The sequence below is a fragment of the Borostomias antarcticus genome (assembly GCF_949987555.1).
Source record: "Borostomias antarcticus genome assembly, chromosome: 2".
Lineage (NCBI taxonomy): Eukaryota > Metazoa > Chordata > Actinopteri > Stomiiformes > Stomiidae > Borostomias > Borostomias antarcticus.
The window spans coordinates 5,698,308-5,718,164 of NC_140235.1; the positions used below are offsets into that span (position 1 = coordinate 5,698,308).

At 44.2% G+C, this 19,857-nt stretch overlaps 1 protein-coding gene across 4 annotated transcripts in view; it reads right to left on the reverse strand.

Annotated features, from left to right (window-relative positions):
• acoxl (acyl-CoA oxidase-like) overlaps positions 1–10,045 on the reverse strand; it is a 31,784-nt gene extending 21,739 nt beyond the window's left edge. For 3 of the 4 annotated variants that reach the window (XR_014631322.1, XM_084461537.1, XM_084461536.1), the window contains exons 1-12: positions 9,866–10,045; positions 9,526–9,622; positions 9,310–9,414; positions 9,064–9,150; positions 8,666–8,764; positions 8,127–8,241; positions 7,582–7,668; positions 7,159–7,231; positions 6,300–6,432; positions 3,173–3,207; positions 840–956; positions 13–166 (exon numbers count right to left, since the gene is read on the reverse strand). Coding sequence is in view for 3 of the 4 variants with exons in the window: in XM_084461537.1 (XP_084317663.1) it covers positions 13–166; positions 840–956; positions 3,173–3,207; positions 6,300–6,432; positions 7,159–7,231; positions 7,582–7,668; positions 8,127–8,241; positions 8,666–8,764; positions 9,064–9,150; positions 9,310–9,414; positions 9,526–9,622; positions 9,866–10,020 (1,257 nt within the window). In the remaining variant the exon portion in view is untranslated. The remainder of the gene's footprint in view (positions 1–12; positions 167–839; positions 957–3,172; positions 3,208–6,299; positions 6,433–7,158; positions 7,232–7,581; positions 7,669–8,126; positions 8,242–8,665; positions 8,765–9,063; positions 9,151–9,309; positions 9,415–9,525; positions 9,623–9,865) is intronic. The other variant, XM_084461538.1, reaches the window with a different exon arrangement.
• Between the last annotated feature and the right edge of the window lie 9,812 nt (positions 10,046–19,857).

Below are 19,857 nucleotides of genomic sequence, written 5' to 3' on the forward strand. Positions count from 1 at the left end.
AAACACACACACCATTCCCCCAGTGCATTCCCGGCACTCCTGCAGACAGGCCAGGTTCTCCCAGGTGCTGTAGGCCTTGAGTCCGGCCACCAGGGCCTGCAGAGAGCGACTGTTCTCCAGGTCCTGCCCCGCACACAGGGCCTCGTCCATCATACCTGCTGCAAACCTGACACACACACACACACACAAGATGAGCAAGTATACATTTTCAATCCCAACTCACTTCTACTATGGTGCAACATACTCAGGCACAAGTCTTAGGCCGGATTCATAGTCGACGCAAACTACATAAGCGCAAGCTTCGCAAGGCCACGCAAGATCTCGTTGCGTCCTTGCATGTATCATGCCGAAATTTGTCACTTGACACAAGCAATAGTGCAATTCCTTGTGTTTCCACAAAACAAAACACAGAACGCAAGCTCTCGAGTCATGTTGGAGTTTGCGTTCCCAACGTAGCTTGCGTTGAGTCATGTTGGAATTTGCGTTCACAACGTAGCTTGCGTTGTTTACGTCGACTATGAATCAGGCCTTAAACTGAATCTCATATCTAAGCATTGTGGAGACGGCAGCACCATCTAGTGGAGCCCAAAAACATTACACTTTACACAGCCCTCTCTGGATGACAAGAGGGGCCAAATACAGTGTCAGTATTCAGTGTTCCTTTCTCACTTGTATGTGTGCAGTGTCCCCCCGTCATACCACTACAAGGAATGTTTAAAAAAGAAAAGCGCAGAGATAATTATATAAATTATAAATTCCCATTCTATCCAGAACTGCTGTTCCTCTGAAGTAGCCCATGTGCAGCGTATGTGACCGGGTCACCGGGCAGACCCTCTTACCTGGTGGTGAAGGTGAGGGCCAGGGCAGTGGCTAGGTGGGGCATCAGCCGGAGGTACTGGGTCTGGTGCTCGATGATCTTCACCTCATCCTGGTCCTTAGGCCCAAACTGGCGACGGCTGAGGGGGGGTGGGGTGGAGAGGGATGAGGGGAGAGAGAGAAGGAGAGAGGGGGGGGTGGGATGGAGAGGGAGGAGTGGAGAGAGGGGGAGAGGGAATGGGAGGGGGGAGGAGAAGGGGGAGTTGGATAGAGAGGGAGGAGTGAGGAGAGGGGAGAGAGAAGGAGAGGGGGGGGGAGTGAGAAAGGTAAAGAAAGTCAAATTATGTCTGCATGAGAAATTGAGGGTAAGTGTGTGTGTGTGTTGTACTCTATTGTCTTGAGCATCTCTGTGCTGATGTGGTAGAACAGCAGTTTTGTGGAGTGTGTGTGAGTCGAAATGTGGTCACACACATGTGCTGTGTGCACCTGCCGGAGTGGAAGCGCTACAAAGTTTATCTGTGAGTGCATCTAAACCAGAAGCACAGGTGTCTCTGGTGAATGTGTGTGTGTGTGCGTGTGTGTGCATGTGTGTGTGCGTGCGTGCGGTAGACGAAAAGAGTTGTGAAATGTCACAAAACAGCGGTATGGACACTATAGACCACCAGATTGCACAAGAACACACTAGGGTTAAACCCTTGTATAACCCGCACTGCTACATTACGAAGGACAGGGAAGGACCCAGACTAGTAAACAGGAAGTGTGTTCTCCATGTGCAGGAGAAGACACGTGGATATGTGTGTGTGTGTGTGTGTGTACTTGTGTGTGTGCGCGTGTGTACTTGTGTGTGTGTTTGCACGTGTCTGTGCGTGTGTGTGTATGTATATGTGTGCGTGTGCGCGCGCGTGTGTGTGTGTGTACGTATATGTGTGCGTGTGTGTGTGTGTGTGTGGGCGGGGGGTTCTGCATGGGGAAGCCGCCACAGAGAAAACCCCTCCTTCCTCCCCTCTAGTTATCCCTCCCACGCTCTCGCCCCCACAGTGGAAACTGTGGAACAGAAAACACAAACACACACACACACACAGGCAGGCAGGCAGGCAGTCCACATGTGAGGATGCACACAAGCGTAACAAACCGACTTGTAGAGAGAAAGAGAGAGAGAGAGAGAGAGAGAGAGAGATGGAGGAGTGAACACACATGTCAAGTCTGGGTGAAAACAAATGAAAGATGAAACACTGATCAGGATTTTGAGATGGAGGTTTTTAGAATGTTGATTTATGAGATTTATGATCTTTCAAGATTAGATTTCAAGATTTATGATCTTTCAAGATCATAAATCTCTAAATATACTGGAGTGATACAAAACAATTGGACATCCAGATAGATTACTGCAACACATTCCTGTCCAGCTGCACTAACATTGCCCTCAATAACCCACAACTCATCCAAAGCTCAGAACCAGCAGGTCAGAGAATATGACAGCCATAATAATAATAATAATAATAATAATAATAATAACAATAATAATAATAATAATAACACATGTTGTAACTGATCAAACCATTTACTCTGTGATTTTTATTGAGCCAAATGTACTATGTAGACAAGGATAATGGTTTTAAGTAAACCACTGACTTATTCACTGGGGCCTTGTGGCCAAGCCATCTAGTCTGTGTTATGAGCTTAGTTCTTAGTTAGGCACCAGCTGGATAGGAAGGTTAGAGCACCATATTTGGTCATTCCTTCCTAGCGTAGAGCATACACTAGCTAATCAGAACCATATTGTTATGATAAACATGTATACTGTAAGAATGTCTGTATGCTCTGAATGATTTTGGGACTGCACTCATGAGAGAACACATTGGTCACCGTTGGTTGCAACCTTCTACTAAATCTTAGGATTCAAACAAAGAGTATAATTGTGTCTTCAACTTTATTTGATTCATCTCACTCTTGGGTTCATAATTATAAAGTGTAGAGGTGTGCAGCGCCCAACACCTCACCCTAACCCTCATCCGAACCCTCATCCGAACCCTCACCCTCATCCGAAACCTCACCCTAACCCTCACCCTAACCCTCACCCTCACCCTAACCCTCACCCTAATCCCCATCCTAACCCTCACCCTAACCCTCATCCGAACCCTCATCCGAACCCTCACCCTAACCCCCATCCTAACCCTCACCCTAACCTCATCCTCAACACTTTTTTTTTTTTTTACTATTTTACAATCCCTTTCCTTTTATTGTTCTCTTTCTCCTTACAGGATTGCAACGTTTTGTAAAGTATGTTAAAGGCGCTTTAAACTGCAATAAACTTGAAAACTTTAAATTGTGTCTGTGAGGTGGGGATGCACTGTACCTGTGGCTGTACCGGACCGCAATGATGAGACCCAACTGTCAGAGAGAGAGGGAGAGGAGGGAGAGAAAGAGGGGGAGAGAGAGAGAGAGAGAGAGAGAGAGGGAGGGAGGAAGGGAGGGAGGGAGGGGGGGGGTGGAGGAGAGAAAGAGAGTCAGTCAGTCAGTCGCAAGGCTGACGTGGGCTCTTGTTAAGGACATGTTTCCTATGTGCTTGTCTTATGCAATTTCCATGTCACGGGTCTCTATGGTTCTGCTGAATAGTTCTCCTTTCCCTGGTCCGAAGGCTAGGTTCCAGTGACCCAACATCTATGGTTTCCATGCCCAGTCATAGTTCTATGGTTCTCTTCTCTCCCAAACGTGATCATTCGTCTTGGTTCAGGGTATATTAACGCCCTCGGAGGGCGGTTCTGGGGGTTCTGCCTGGGGAAGCCAACCACAGAGAAAACCCCTCCTTCCTCCCCGCTAGCTATGCCTCCCACGCTCTCACCCCCACAGTGGAAACTTGAGCGTTTCACACATGCTCAGAAACATGTACACACATATACACACAGGCAACAACAAATTCAGTAGAACAAGAAACTCCCTCTGAGGAAGGAAGGGAGGGAGGGAGGGGGGTGGAGGGAGAGGACAGACAGAGAGAGAGAGAGAGAGAGAGTTTGACGTTCTCTTGTATTTCTTCAGCCTGCCAGCAGCATAACCAGTGGATGAGATAGGTCTCTGTTGGTCAACTGCCAGTCTTCAATCATAAAAACCTTGAACCCAGGAGGGTTACAGACCAGCTGGCAAACTGGCAATTTTTACCCAGACAGCAGGGAGTCTATTAAAAGTGGACAGGTTTGGTCTTTTTTGCAATAGTACATCTATGTGAGACAAAAGGGTGACCAATGCAGTGTTCAGTCCATCTGTCTATGCTGGGCTGTGTCTATATTGAACACAGGAGCAGGGGATGTATTATAGTTAGACCGCCCCCTAGCTGTCACCTTAATACAGGTAGGCTACACTAAAATATCAAAGACAACTCAGGGCTCTATTTTGGTCATGCAACTACACTGCCACAACCACAACCACTTAATGGTGGTTACTTAATGAGCTGTTGAAAATGCTCAATAGACATCTCAAAACTCAAGAGGCCAATTCATGCTGTTTTGGGAGAGTGGGCAATGTACAGTATGGTGTAAGACACGTCTTTAATGATACAATAACTATTGTCTCCTATACGCCTTCACTCTGGACGACAGTAGGAAGAGAATCATTCTCTAATCTTAACGAATCATGCGCTGAGCCAGGGTGATTTGTGTCGCCAACCACATGAACATTTATGGAGAAGAAGCTCTTGTGATTCACATATATTCCATTCAATATTTGTCACATGTAACGTACGGTGTAGTCACAGTGAAATGTTGCTGCCGGCTCCAAGATTATGCTTGATACAAATAATCGCAATACATACTGTATACTTTGCATGAGCAAATTTGCAAAATTGGACAATTATGCCTGTTGCATTTAACTTTGACAATAGCCTTTGACAATCTGCCCGACCAAAATAGAGCCCTCAGTCTGGGACTACATTCCCCAAGGACCTCAGAGTAGGACTGCCGTCCTAGGATCACGTCCTAAGTCTGTCCATGTAGATCACTCCCGGCCCGCGGGCCACTTCTGGCCCGCCCCACCCCTTCATCCGGCCCGGGACATGATGTCAGAAATATAATGTAATCCGGCCTGCACAATCATTTCTTGTACTGTACATGGCGCCGGCAGGCAGGCCTACAATGCGAAATTCAAGTCGCTCAAACGTGGGGCGAAATGCTGTTATTGTGCGCATGATGCATACAGTGCAATGATGCATACAGTCACAGGTGCAATCAATCCGCACGCTACTATGAACTATGAACGGAATGAGCTAGTCACCGAGAAGATGTTTTCATGGTTAACTAATGTGAGGAACACAGACAGTTTCAAGAAAGATGGACATTGCAGTATTTTTGTGGAGTTCAATGAAATGCTACCTGCCTGATATGCAAGAAAAAAGTCGCCGCTCTAAAGGAATATAATGTCAAGCGTTATTCATTACTAAACATTAAGAAAACAGTGTGAGTTATAGGGAGGAAAAAATGAGCCACACAGCTGAGAGGGCTGATAAGATAAGTGTCTTGCAAGAAATAGAATACTACAAATGTATTCAAGTGTCTGGCAAGAAATGGAAACAAACTTTAATAAATGCAAGTACAGGTCCAGGGCAGACTTACAGTAGTGATGCATCTTGCAGCTAAAATAGAATAAAGTACAAATGTAGGCTATTCAAGATAAAATAAAAGTGAGGAAAAAAGATTTGCACTAACTGTTAAAATATATTAAAATGTATAGAAACCGGTTAGAATTTGTATGATGAAAATGTTAGTTATGGAATAGTCTCGCAACATTTAGAGGCTGACTTGTGAGTCTAGTTATGGAAATGAAAAATTACATTCTCAGAAATATTTAACTTTCTTATAATTAGTAGTACTTGAAGTTGACATTGAAGTGGCCCTCCTATGAGTTGACGATACCAGCAGTGGCCCCAAGACCATTTGAGTTTGAGACCCCTGATGTAGATCCTAGATCTGCACTTCTACTTTGAGACGCTTTGTGAATAAGCGACTTAGAACTCAGTACACTGACATCTCCTCTGGATGATCAGATAATTCATGTGACTTCTGTAATTGAATTGTGGGATTTGGAATATACATTTGGACAATGTTCCAGTGTGAAGGTTTCTCATCTCCAGTTACTCAGATGAATCACAAATTGGTGAGCGTGGGAGAAGGGATTTCGAATCAGAAAGTTGAGTTAGTGGAAAAGGGTAGGTTTCCTGCGTTCTGAGATTAGGCCTGTGTTTCCTACTGTATCATCATGTAGTTTTACGTATACTAATGTAATTTTTTTTACACACTCACTTATTTTTAAAAACTTATTTTCTATTCTCTTACTTTCTATTCTCTTTTACCATATATGATTTGTCGTGTTTTATTCTCTTATTTATTTTAACTGTTTTTTATTTTTCTGTAAAGCACTGTGTGCTATATTTTTTTGTATGAACAGTGCTACAGTGTATAAATAAAGTTGACTTTGACTACTGTATGATGACTCACCTTCATGGTGGCCATGGCACTGGCCGTGACGCCCAGTCTGGTGGGGGTGAGAGCTGCCAGCATGGCGTTGAACCGCCGACTCTTGTTCTGGATGGGAGAGGAATACTGCCCGTCTGCTGACATACTGCCAAACCTGTAGGGCAAGGAGAACAACACACACACACATACAGATGTACACATACATGCACACACACACACACACACACACACACACACACACACACACACACAAAACAAAGTCTGAGAAACTGAGTCAGGACATATTGCTCCCAGTAAATGGTGTTTGCTTGCAGACATTCAACATTCACATTCATCAATGCAGCTCACAACAACTCTATAGATGGCATGTTTCATAAGGTTCGTAGAACAAGAACAATGCCAGTCAGTCAGTCAGTCAGTCAGCCAGCCAGCCAGCCAGCCAGCCAGTCAGCCAGTCAGTCAGCCAGTCAGTCAGCCAGTCAGTCAGTCAGTCAGTCAGTCAGTCAGTCAGTCAGTCAGTCAGCCAGTCAGTCAGTCAGCCAGTCAGTCAGCCAGCCAGTCAGTCAGTCAGTCAGTCAGTCAGTCAGCCAGCCAGCCAGTCAGTCAGTCAGCCAGCCAGCCAGTCAGTCAGTCAGTCAGTCAGTCAGTCAGTCAGTCAGTCAGTCAGTCAGTCAGCCAGTCAGTCAGCCAGTCAGTCAGTCAGCCAGCCAGCCAGTCAGTCAGCCAGCCAGCCAGTCAGTCAGTCAGTCAGTCAGTCAGCCAGCCAGTCAGTCAGCCAGCCAGCCAGTCAGTCAGTCAGTCAGTCAGTCAGTCAGTCAGCCAGTCAGTCAGCCAGTCAGTCAGTCAGTCAGTCAGTCAGTCAGTCGCTCAGTCGGCTCACTTGCTGAGCAGGTTCTCTCGGGGTATCCTGACATTGTCAAAGATCAAGATGCCGTTGTCCACTCCATGCAGACCTGGGGGAGGACACAGAGCAGTCAGCATGACAGTCATCCTCTCACAACCCTTCAACACTATCAGCTGAGCTCGCTGAGTTGCATGGGGCAGACTTGTACAGAATAGTATTTGCAATCCTTTCAAATATTTTAGCTGCGCTTGATTACCTGACACAGAAAATGAACTGATGGAAATTATATTCGTATTTGAAAGGATTTCATTTCAAATGTCTTGTTTAAACTAGGCCTGCTGTGTCTAGTTAGTGTTTGGACGTGGGGACAGAAATCGGACCATAGATGCAAATCAATACAAATCATGTGTTGATCTCCATGGTGAGGACAGGTCACAGTGACAGTGCTACAGTAGCTACCTTCCTTATGCTTCATGTCGATAGCCGTCACTCCTGCATGCATGACTCCCAGCCCGTCTCTAATTGGCACGATAAAACAGTGAGGACCTGTGTGAGAGGAGAAAATTTTAGCCTCTCTTACTCTGAAATGTAATTTAATGTAATGTATTGCTTTATAAATGTTCTTAGCCGGTACACAAACATACTCGTGGAGCTTGCTCGATCGTTGTTGTTGAGAGGGGTCAGGGAAGAATTTTTACAGCTCACTTATCTGGCCCCCGGGTGATACTGTTTTTTTGCTTCCCTCTGGAATATGTAGAGAGTGGGTCGTATACCCACCTCCCTTGTTCTCTGTAAAGCGCATTGTGTTGCCTCTGGGTATGAAATGCGCTATACAAATAAAGCTTTGATTGATTGATTGATTGAACATACAGTACTTTGCTGGACACGCTGAAAACACATTCGCGAGTAAAAACATGTCTTTCGCCCTCTCAGCTGACCTCCTATCTAACAAAAAAAAAACACGCTATGAAATTCCTGGAGCCCGCTAGAGTGTTGAAGCCAACCTTTGGACTCTCCATTGACGATGAGTTGGGCAAAGACGCAGGCGTAGTTTCCCTTCATGGAGTTGCCGATGTACATCTTCTGGGCGTCGTCGCAGGGGGTGTGGATGATGAACTCCTGGACAGGGAGGAAGAGCAGACGCCGCTGGGTGTGTCACAATCACACCTGGGTATGGAAATACTGTAGGCAACCTTAATATATATGTATATCCAGACATGTCAATATGTTGACATATAACATATTATCCATATCCATCTTACAGGTATGCTATGACCTCACCTGGATTGAATAGATACCTTTCGTTATACTGTAATGTAATGTGTAGAAAGAAATACTATGCAGATGTAGATTTCTGTTAGGCCTACTGTCCATGCAACATGTAAGATTCCTGGAACCATTTTGCTAATACTCTTCATCATCAAATCATCTTTTTTGATGATTTGCAATTTAGAATGATTCTGGCTCACCGTATTTCAGATAAAAGATTACAACATTGTTAGTCATGTGGGTACAGTGTATCTAGGCGAATGACATAAATGACCTTAGTCGAGGGGTCATAGTGAGCCTCAGTCAGGATTCCTCGCACGTTGCTCCCATGTCCTCTCTCCGTCATGGCAAACATCCCTGTGAACTCCAGGTCCTGCAAATAGACACACAGTGTGTCACACACCAACAAGAAACCTGGTTATCTGTGCTTCAGGATGATCGATAACCGCTGAGAGCGACTAATATGGAGACCTCAACACATGGGCGTCCCAGGGGGGGTTGAACTGACTACTAGGGGGCCCTTGAAAATCCTGGAATTTGTTAGGATTGACAGGGCTGCGAAGGGGGGGAGGGGGGGGGGGGGGGGGGGGCCTGTGTGTAGGTGAAAAAAATCTCAGGGATTGTTAATGTATAGGGCCCAGAATTTAGTTGAACGCCCCTGCCTCAACATACCGTAACAGGCAGGTACCATCGGTTCTTCTGCTCAGGACTGCCCAGGTTGATGATAGCACCTCCGTACAGACCACACACCAACCCCATCTGGGGACAGAGAGGGAGACCTAGATATACTCTCTTCTGGTCTCTTCCTGTTCTTTTATATTCTACTCTACTCTCTTCTACTCGATTCTGGGTGCTTGTGAGAAGTTAGTTGGTAATTATTCAAGTCATGTAGTGTGTGTGCATGTGTTACATACAAACCTTACTCCAGTGGCATACCTTAACTCCAGTGGCATTATCTACAGATGATATCAGTTCTGCTATCACCAAGCTCCTGGCTACAAAGCCTCTCTGTTTCTCCTTCAACTAGAAAGAAGAATACACATATTAGGGGCATTTATTCATTGTAGGCAGTTATGAATTCTAGGCAGCACCACAGATAAGGTAACATTAGATATGTGAGAGCTCACATCTCACCTGATCTTTGAGTTGACTTTGAATGACTGGCAACTGTAAAATATATTGCAGTCTTTCAACCGTGAGATCTCGATTCTGGTCCAATGTAAGATCATAACTGTGGAGTGAATATCTGTTTTTACTACTGTATCAACAAGTGAAGATAATTCATATCGGCATATAGGCCTGTTCTTTAATCCCGATGCATTGTGTAGCTGCATATAAGAATTAGTCGTATCGAGATAGGGTGGGATACAGTATAATTTGATCATGCACTTAAAATCATATTGTATATGGCCTATTTAATTCAGCGTGATAAGCGTGACAGAAATGTGTCGTCAGACAGTGTGCGAAACCTAACCTGCTCGTTTCAAACAGTTCGCATTGGGATATTTCTTCACGTATCCGATCTTTTATTTTCCAAAATTCCCCATCGAGGTATCTTGAAAGACTGCTCGGCGGTATTTTGTCGGCAATCGACGTCTCGTACACCATAGCTTGTGGCGAAATATCCATTTGAACAGTGTATCGACGGCATCCAAAAAATTCACTCTCACATTCAACTTCCGTGTCTGGATGATGACACTTGATGTGCAACTGCATGTGAGACTACATGCAGCACGATTACTGTACATGCACGTCAAAATGCGATTGTGCGATGCGAGTAGGGCAGAAGAACCTCGAGAAGTAGCCTAAACACCATACTCTGATATATTACATCATATATAGCCTAATTGAATAGCCTATATATGACATATAGAATGATATGAATTCATTATGCTAATACTATTATGCACTGATATGTGGAGTCGTTACTCCGATCTCTCTCATAGTTTTCATCCGTTATAAATCAGCCGGTTATTCGAAGAAAATACATTTAGCAGTGGCGTGTCTTGGGTAAAATCAGTTTCATATTAGAGTTGAAACACTCTTTGATCTCGCCGCCACGCGATCACGTGGTTCATGTTGCTCTCTTTTGTTCCAAAACAAATCTCCGCTGTAACTGAATGGTTTTCGGCAAGACAGACAGCAACTCGCTAAATAATAAATATTAATGCATAATGTGCATTGGTTGTTGTGTTCTATCATTTCTATGTCTGCTATTTTATAATTATTTTCATCTACATTTATTTATGCCACTATAGGCAGCAGTGATACATAGCATAACGTCGCCAGCAACTAACGTTAGCTATACCTAAGCTAACCAAACCTAACGTAGCTAGATAGCTTCTGTGGCTGTAACGTTAGTATTAGCTATGGTCTAAATAGCCGTGGCTTTCAGCTAGCTAGCACTTAATAGATATCTTCAAAATGTATCTTAGTGTATTCATACCACGTTATTCATACTGTTCATTCTGTATATCTTAGCACATTCAAACCTACCCTTACTGTTTGCCCCTAGCCTTGTCATCACTCCACCTGTCTCTCCATCACTCCACCACCCTCTCCATCACTCTCTCCATCACTCCACTAGTCTCTCCATCACTCCACCAGCCTCTCCATCACTCCACCAGTCTCTCCATCACTCCACCAGTCTCTCCATCACTCCACCAGTCTCTCCATCACTCCACTAGTCTCTCCATCTCTTCACCAGCCTCTACATCACTCCACCAGCCTCTCCATCACTCCACCAGCCTCTCCATCACTCCACCAGTCTCTCCATCACTCCACTAGTCTCTCCATCTCTTCACCAGCCTCTACATCACTCCACCAGCCTCTCCATCACTCCACCACCCTCTCCATCACTACCAGTCTCTCCATCACTCCACCACCCTCTCCATCACTCCACTAGTCTCTCCATCTCTTCACCAGCCTCTACATCACTCCTCCAGCCTCTCATCACTCCACTAGCCTCTCCATCACTCCACCAGTCTCTCCATCACTCTACCAGTCTCTCCATCACTCCACCAGTCTCTCCATCACTCCTCCAGTCTCTCCATCACTCCACCAGCCTCTCCATCACTCCACTAGCCTCTCCATCACTCCACCAGTCTCTCCATCACTCCACCAGCCTCTCCATCACTCCACCAGCCTCTAAATCACTCCACCAGTCTCTCCATCACTCCATCACTCTCTCCATCACTCCACTAGTTTCTCCATCACTCCACCAGCCAATCACTCCACCAGCCTCTCCATCACTCCATCACTCTCTCCATCACTCCACCAGTCTCTCCATCACTCCATCACTCTCTCCATCACTCCACTAGTCTCTCAATCACTCCACCAGCCTCTCCATCACTCCACCAGTCTCTCCATCACTCCACCAGCCTCTCCATCACTCCACTAGTCTCTCCATCACTACCAGTCTCTCCATCACTCCACCAGTCTCTCCATCATTCCTAATCCTACAAATGGTAAGTTGCTATATCACATTTAATATGAATTATGCACTAATAGTATTAGGTGCTACATAATTAGACAGACATGGCTTCAAGTCATCCCATTACTGTTCCATGTGCTACTGTAGGTAAGAGGGCGGGTCCCAGTGGCTTTCTACTGACAGCATTACTTTGTTATGCTGTCTTGAATTTAGGGTCACAACTCTAAACAACATGGCACACACACACACAGTTCTGAATTGCCTAGTATCAACCCAGTGGTGCAAAAACATGTATCCTTTAGCTGTTTAGTGGGGTAATGGATATTGAGTGTAGTATGAGTTGGGTTAAAATTGAATATTGAAGTGTGTTTTGCTAGGACGGTGGTGGCAGGTCCACTCTGCCCATTAACAGACAGTAGAAGCATGCGTCCATTAACAGACAGTAGAAGCATGCGTCCATTAACAGACAGTAGAAGCATGCGTCCATTAACAGACAGTAGAAGCATGCGTCCATTAACAGACAGTAGTAAATGGTAAAAGTGTGGAGCAGCGACGAATACTGATGCTTGCTTGTGTACCTTAGTATTTAACTTCACTACTGATGACTTTGTGAGTCTCTCCTTGATAAAACGGTTCATTCTTTCAGTCTGAGTCCACTACTCTGAGGATGATAAGAACAGTGAAGTGAATCTGTGTTGCCAGATAAGGGAGCAACCGTTGTGGTGCAACCAATTTCTGACCTTGTCGCCACACTCGTCTGAGTCCATTTCTGACCCATTCTCCATCCATGTCCACACCTCCCCCCTCTCAGTCTCTGCCTGCATCACCTTGTGGTCAGTGACAGTATCAATCTGATACAGGGGTTCAATAGACCCGTCCCTAGAGGTGAACCTCCCTAGACTATATATACATACACACGGGCCCATGCATACATACATACACATCTAGTACTGGTTTTGTTTTACGTGTTGAGAGACTATGTGTGGTATAGTTGATATTTACGGATTTGTTCTTTATGATCGGGATATCGAACCCACTCACCCAGTTGGGTCTGATTGTCTGTCCGGGGTCGTTCAGGTCACAGCTGCACTGCCAGGCGTCTCCCGTGGCTGTAGCTGTTTGCTTTGGCTGACGACCAGTCTTGGACTTTGTCAGGGTTCGATGTCCGATCCGGGTCACACGGCACCAATTGATGACTTTCGTTGTCTTTTATTATTGTCCTTATTTCAGCTCTGTGTTGTGTTTTGATTTCAATAAAAGACGGACCCCAATCTCACAAAATACCACACAGTCCAGTGTCTCCTTTTCAGGTTTATTCCAAATGAATCTCTCCAACACGGGATTTGAGCCTCAAGCAAAAGCGGTTTATTACAGAAGGTTTGACATACAAAAGACGATGGCATGGCCTAATGGACAGTTGACCTCTCTGTATGCTGTCTGGACCCAAATCAAAGTATTGGTCTCGTTGCAACGTTCTTATGTGGTTTGAGTGTCCCCCCTCCCTCGTCTCTTCTCCGATAAGACTGTCTCTCTGGTCTCTTCTGTGGCCTTGTTTTGTCACGTTAACCTACGCCGCCTCGGCACCCAGGCCTTTATCTCTAACCACAACAATGGTGTTTGGCACAGAGTGTACCAGCCATGGAATGTCTTTATCTCATAAGTCTATGGAAGAGGGACACCGTTTCTTACCGAAAACTCAAGTCGACAGCCATACTCAGAGGTCAATCATCATAATTAGGAAATATGTAACAGGATCATATTAAAAGGCATTTCTCTGAAAATCAACCATATTCAACACTACTCACAGGGCCCAACTAGGGGCCTCAGAACATATCCTGTGTGATCAAGGACTTTGAATGAAGAAAAGCAATTTATAAACACTGCTGCTGGTGTTATATAGTAGGTCTACTGTACATCTTCAAAACATAGTGATAGTTGACATTATCCAGGGAAATTCAGAAATTTCTATTTGTTTTTATAACATGTAAATGAAAAATTTTATAACACCTGCATTGTCTGTAGCTGTCTCCCAAAAGTAAGGGTTGTGTGGTACTGAAGGCACTAGACAAATCATAGAAGATGATCCTCACTGTGCTACCTGTCCAGTTGGGATTGGCCCTGTGTAGCAGGTAGATGATGGTGTCATCCACTCCTACAGTATGTGAGCAGTATATACAGTATACAGTACAGTACTATATATAGGTTATACACACTGCTAAAAAAAAGGGAACACTTAATCATCACAGTATAACCACGTCAATTAAATTTCGTGGATATCGATCTGTCCAGTTAGGAAGCGTACTTGCTTTAGTGCAAATGAAAGCAACAACAGGTGGACAGGAGGGGCAACAGTAAGCCAACCCCCAAAAAGGAAATGGTTTTGCAGGTGGTGGCCACAGACCATTTCTCTCTCCTTATCCTTTCTGACTGATTTTCTCTAGTTTTGCATATTGCTAGTTCCCTTGTCACTATGGTACTGTACCTGGCACCTTGGTACTATGAGGCGGTACCTGCAGCCCATTCACGTTGCACAGGTAGTCCAGCTCCTATGGTCAGTCCTCATGGTGCAGTGGGCCGAGTTCCTCCTGGTGCAGGACAATGCCCAGCCTCATGTGGCCAGTGTGTGTAGGCAGTTCCTGGATGACGGCAGCATTGACTGGCCCTAATGTTCCCCAGACCTGAATCCAACTGAGCGCCTCTGGGATGTTATATATTGCTGCCACAAAGTACTTCCTCAGGAGTCACTGACACCCTGATCCAGGTCTGGGAGGAGATCCCCCAGGACACTGCCGTCTTATCAGGAGCATGTCCAGACATTGTCGGGAGTGCATACAGGCACGTGGGGGTCGTACACACTACTGGGCCACATTAGCTCCGTAGTGTGTACGGTGTATGACACAGTTGTTGTGATGAAGTTGGATCAGCCTGTGATCAAAATTTTTCACTTTGATTTTTTGGTGTGATTTTGAATCCAGCCCTTAATGGGTTAATGATTTTGGTTTCCATTGACCATTCTTACGTCATTTTGTTCTTGAGAAATTATACAATGTAATCAATAAAGATTTTCAACTTTAATATTTAATTTATCAAATCCGCAATGTGTGATTTAAGTGTTCCCTTAATCTCTTTAATTCCTTTTAATTAGGTGTTCCCTTAATTCCTAGCGTAGACTTGACTCTTGTACAGTATCACAATAGGGTCATTTTCTGTTAACACACTAGTAGCCTATTTGAATTCGAATTAGTCCAAACTGCTATCACAATTTGATGTAATTATAGGAAGACTTTCAAATATTCTTTATCGTAATTTTTTCCATATCCTGCTAAAGAAAACTAAATTGCTCAGGCCGATTGTACACAAAGACAATCCTCTTTGACTCAAGTCTAATCAGTTGGTTCTTAATTAACCCTGAGAGTATTGTTTCATTTCCTCAACTGTCTGAGATGTTCTGTCTTTCCCCTGTGGGCGCCAGAGGTGAATGTCACCCTGCTTTCCTCCCTCCATCCCTACCTGCCTACCTTCTTGCATCCATGACGCCTCCCCCTTCTGTGCCCACCTGACTACCTCCCTCCTTGCCTTTCTCCCTCCATTCTGGCCTGCCCCCTCTCTATCTGGCTCCTTCTCTCTCCCCTGCCTGTCTGCCACCCTTTGCTTCTGCCCCCCTCCCTCCCTGCCTGCCCCCCCCCCCCCGTCTCAGGAGGCCCAATGGACCAGAGAGGAGAGAGAAGCACACACCACCCACGCCAGCGCTGAAACAGACTCATTAGATACTAACCTGTCATTTTCCTGAACACTCAAACCGTATACAGTACTGTACATCAATATAAGGATAAAATATGGACATGGGTGAACTAAGCCTCAAAACACAGCAACCTAACGTGAAGGTTCTTGATGAAGCTTTTTAAATCTTTCCTAAACTGTCTTAATGCATTTTGATGCACTTACTGTAATTTAGTACCTTCCAGTCTGCTTGTACAGTGCCAGAGATCATGTTAATTAACCTTGCTTAATTCAGGGCTTGTGCAGGTCTGGCTTGATAAAGGACATACAGTAATGTTAAAGGGTTAATTAAGTCCTAAAATACAGTGTGTCTAAACCTGCATGGCATCCTGGCTGCAGCCAGCTGGAACAGAACAGAGCACAGACGGAGGTAAGGTTATTTTTATGTTCTCAACTTGATCATTACTTCCGTCAGCGGCAGTGCAGGGTGAGAGGTACTGTTTTCGGTGGTTTGTGTGTTTATTTATTGGTTTATAGTTGTTGTTTTTTAACGTTTTTTTTTTAGCAGGATTACAAGAAAACTATCAGACCAATTTTCATGAAACTTAAAGGAGCGTAAAGGGAAACTGCATGTTTAGCCCTGTTTTAAGGTTACTTATGATCATATACAATGGTTCAGATCAAAACGTTGACAAAACTAGCACTTTTGAGAAAGTCTGATAAATGCTCTACCACCGTTTTGGTCATACAATGGATATGGGTGGACACTGTGAAAAATCATTCAAAAAACATGTTAAACTCTTAATTTCAAAGACAAGAAACTCACCGAGGTGTGAGTTGGCGTTCTGACATATAATTCGCCATAAAGTAAGATTCTAGTTCATCTGGAAAGGCTTTTTAAATATTTAGCATAGAACTATTTAGTCGCAGCACCTACATGTGTAAACTTCTGCTTGAACTGATTAGGATCTCGCGCAATGCCTTGAAGTAGTTCCACTTCCTGAATCCCCTCTGTGGATTGATCTACACATCTACAATGGTCGCTTCAATACAAGTCAATGGATTTCATAAAATGATCAATAAAACCCTAAAGGATTCATACTTTGTGGCGAATTTGATGTCAGAACACCAATGGACACCAATTACCCCCTCGGTGAGCTTCTTGTCTTTGAAAGATTTTTCACGGTTCCCACCCACATCCATTGTATGACCTAAACGGTGGTAGAGCAATTATCAGACTTTCTCAAAAGTGCTAGTTTTGTCAACTTTTTGATCTGAACCATTGTATACAGGTATGATCATAATTAACCTTAAAACGGGGATAAACATGCATGTTCTCTTTACTACTCCTTTAATGAAATTTTGGAATCATGGGGCGGATCCACAAATTATTATTTTTATTTTTTGCAAAGCCAGCTTCCCGTGTAGGGACACTAGAGACAGGGTTTGGACTGGGGTGTGTGGGGGGAGTGCACCGAACCGCCCCCTGCTGGTTGCGACCCGAGGGTGGCGCCCAAACACGGCCGTCCATTCACTTCCAGTCATTTTTGGCTGATGGGCAAAAGCCTATCATCACCAATACTCTTGATTGTTTAGCCTAATTCTAAGGTGCAGTGTGATTGGCACATTCCTCAGCAACTGATGTGCCCATTCATATATTTATTTTAGTAGTTGGCACCTGGTTGACTCACATTTCGCCACCTTTGCCAAAATGCCGCTCTAGGCAATTGCCTAGCTCGCCGCGCTGGCACTGATTACACCCCGTAGGTATGAGAAATCGAATAATACCCTACATTGTGGGTTGCTAACAAAAATACCATATCTTCAGTTAATGCCAACCACCCATTTTGGGCTAGCTAACCATCACTGGCTAGCTAGTTAATTTTCCTAAATGATAATGGCTAACGTTCGCTACAATCATCAATAGCTTGCTATCTTATCTTAGGTTACTATTTGCTTAGCTAGCTAGCTAACATTAGCTACCAAAGCGCACGAGAGAAGCAACACAGCAGCACAAGCTAGCTAATGTAATACTACTATTGTACAGGGTGGACAACAGAACGCAGCTAATTTGGGTGTGGACAACAATGAATTAATCCTAACGTTAGTTTAAATGTAACATAGACCCACTAACCCTAAATATCTGATAATGAGACTCTGTCAAACTGTCTTTAGCAACTGTCCGTATAATGTTGCCACAAAGCTATATTTTGCTAGCATTCTAGCTACAAGCTGTCTTCACTTGTTTGTTTTTTAAATTGGCAACCGGCAACCTAAAAAAGGACCCAACGATCATCCACTGAGCATGTGCAAGCATTCCCGAGGCGCATTCACAGTCCATAGGAATGCAAACACCGCTTTATAACTTTTCTGGAGGCTACTAAATAAAAATGGGCCCAATGGTTTAAAACTTCATGATTATAAAATTAGATAAGATTAGAATACGATTTGCAAATTTTTTGTTTCTGTCCCCAGTCGTTTCTTTTCCGCTTGGTCTTTAAAGGAAATAGTCTTCTGACCCCCAGCACTTGTAATAACGAGCTTGACCACTACACAAGCTGGCTTCATGCACTGGGTGAGCAACTTCCACTTCCATAACGGCCATGTTTCTATTCAGTCTCCAGGTTGTAGTATTGTACCTCCATGGTGTAGGGGCGCTAGAGACACAGGGTTTAGACTGGGGTGTGCAGAGGGAGTGGGAAAGGGAGTCCGGAGTGCACCGAACCACCCCCCGCCAGTCTGCAACCCGAGGGGGGTGCCACAGAGCTGCTCAAACACATTAATTTTTTGGACTTGGGGCACAGGAGTGAAAGATCCCCCCTTCATTGTCAATGGGGGGTGAAATAGCCATATTTCGATGTGGGAAGTTCACAGAGACATGGGGTTTTTGGACTGGTATGAAGCCTGACATGCATTTATGGGCGGAGGTCTGTGCTCACCGAGCACCATTTATAGTTTAAGACATCAATTTTGGCTGAGACATACGTATATGAGGGCATTGTAAACCATACTGCCAGTCAAATGTAGAGCATGGCTGTCTGATTTAGATAAACTTTTGTTTTGATTGGTTTTCTGGGGTTTTGGTCATTAGCCTATGTTTCATTATTCTGCTGCTCATTCCATTCTCAAGCTGACAGTCTTGTCTTGACTGTTAGTTGAACAGAGAAAACAATAAGTGGCCAAATAATCCAATCCAAAATGTCATTGCACAGTACATAACAATTATGTTTCGGTCTGCTCCCAAAATTATTACAATACAGGCTTCAAATCACAACTGCCACGCTATGGAGCACTAGAAACAGAACGTTGTGCATAGACATTATCTATGCACAATCGAAAAACTTTAATAGGCTTGCCTTCACAACAAGACATTCAAGTATTGACTGGACCTGGGTGGAGAGGAGTAGCTGTTATGCACTACAGACACATACAGTACTACTATACACTACAGATATTCAAGGACAGTCAGTTCTCTCAAAGCCGCTTCTCCAAGTAATTTAATCATTTATTATATTTTTCCAGTATCCAGTCTCAGTGTCAAGTAGATTAATTTGTTGTATTTGGTGTTTTAATCTCTCCATGCTTCTCAGAACAAGAACAGGGCTTACAGAGAGCAAAGAGTGGATGTAATTTTTTTTTCTTATTTAAAAAATCTGTATGTCAATGCTTTGTAGTCAAACCCGGTCCTTTCAAAGTGGTGCAGACAGTTGTGCCAAAGCTAGCCCTGATAACTGGCTCTGTGTCTGTTCAGTCTATCAATGACACTATTGAACCCTATGATATAGTTTACAATCCATATCATACGTGCATACATACTGTATACTGTACTGTTTGAATGCTAATGATCAAATGTATGTGTAGCTTGATAAAAGATCTTTCATGGGGACAGCATACAGGAAGTAGAAATCTCATTGCATATCTACCTCTCTTCTATGCAGCCCCTTACCCAGTAGCGGAGCTGCAGTTCAGACAGTGAACCAGAGCCAGAAGGTCCTCTGTGTGATGTTGATGCAGCATTATTGTTCAGTATTCAGTTCACTGACAGGAATCCTGATAGGCTTTTCTTGAAGAAAGTGTGAGTGGAATACAATTATGGTAGTAGACTTTAGATGGAACTAGATGGGTATGATACATGCTTTTCCTAGCAAATGCACATCCTTGACTCAGCTAGACATGGTGTATTTAAAACAGACCTTTTAGTACACTAACATGTCTTAGTCAGTGTAACAAGTGTATTGGTTCCCATGATATAAAGGCCATCTAGAATGAATGTGTTTGTGAGTGTTATATTAATCAGCAGAAAACATGGCCAT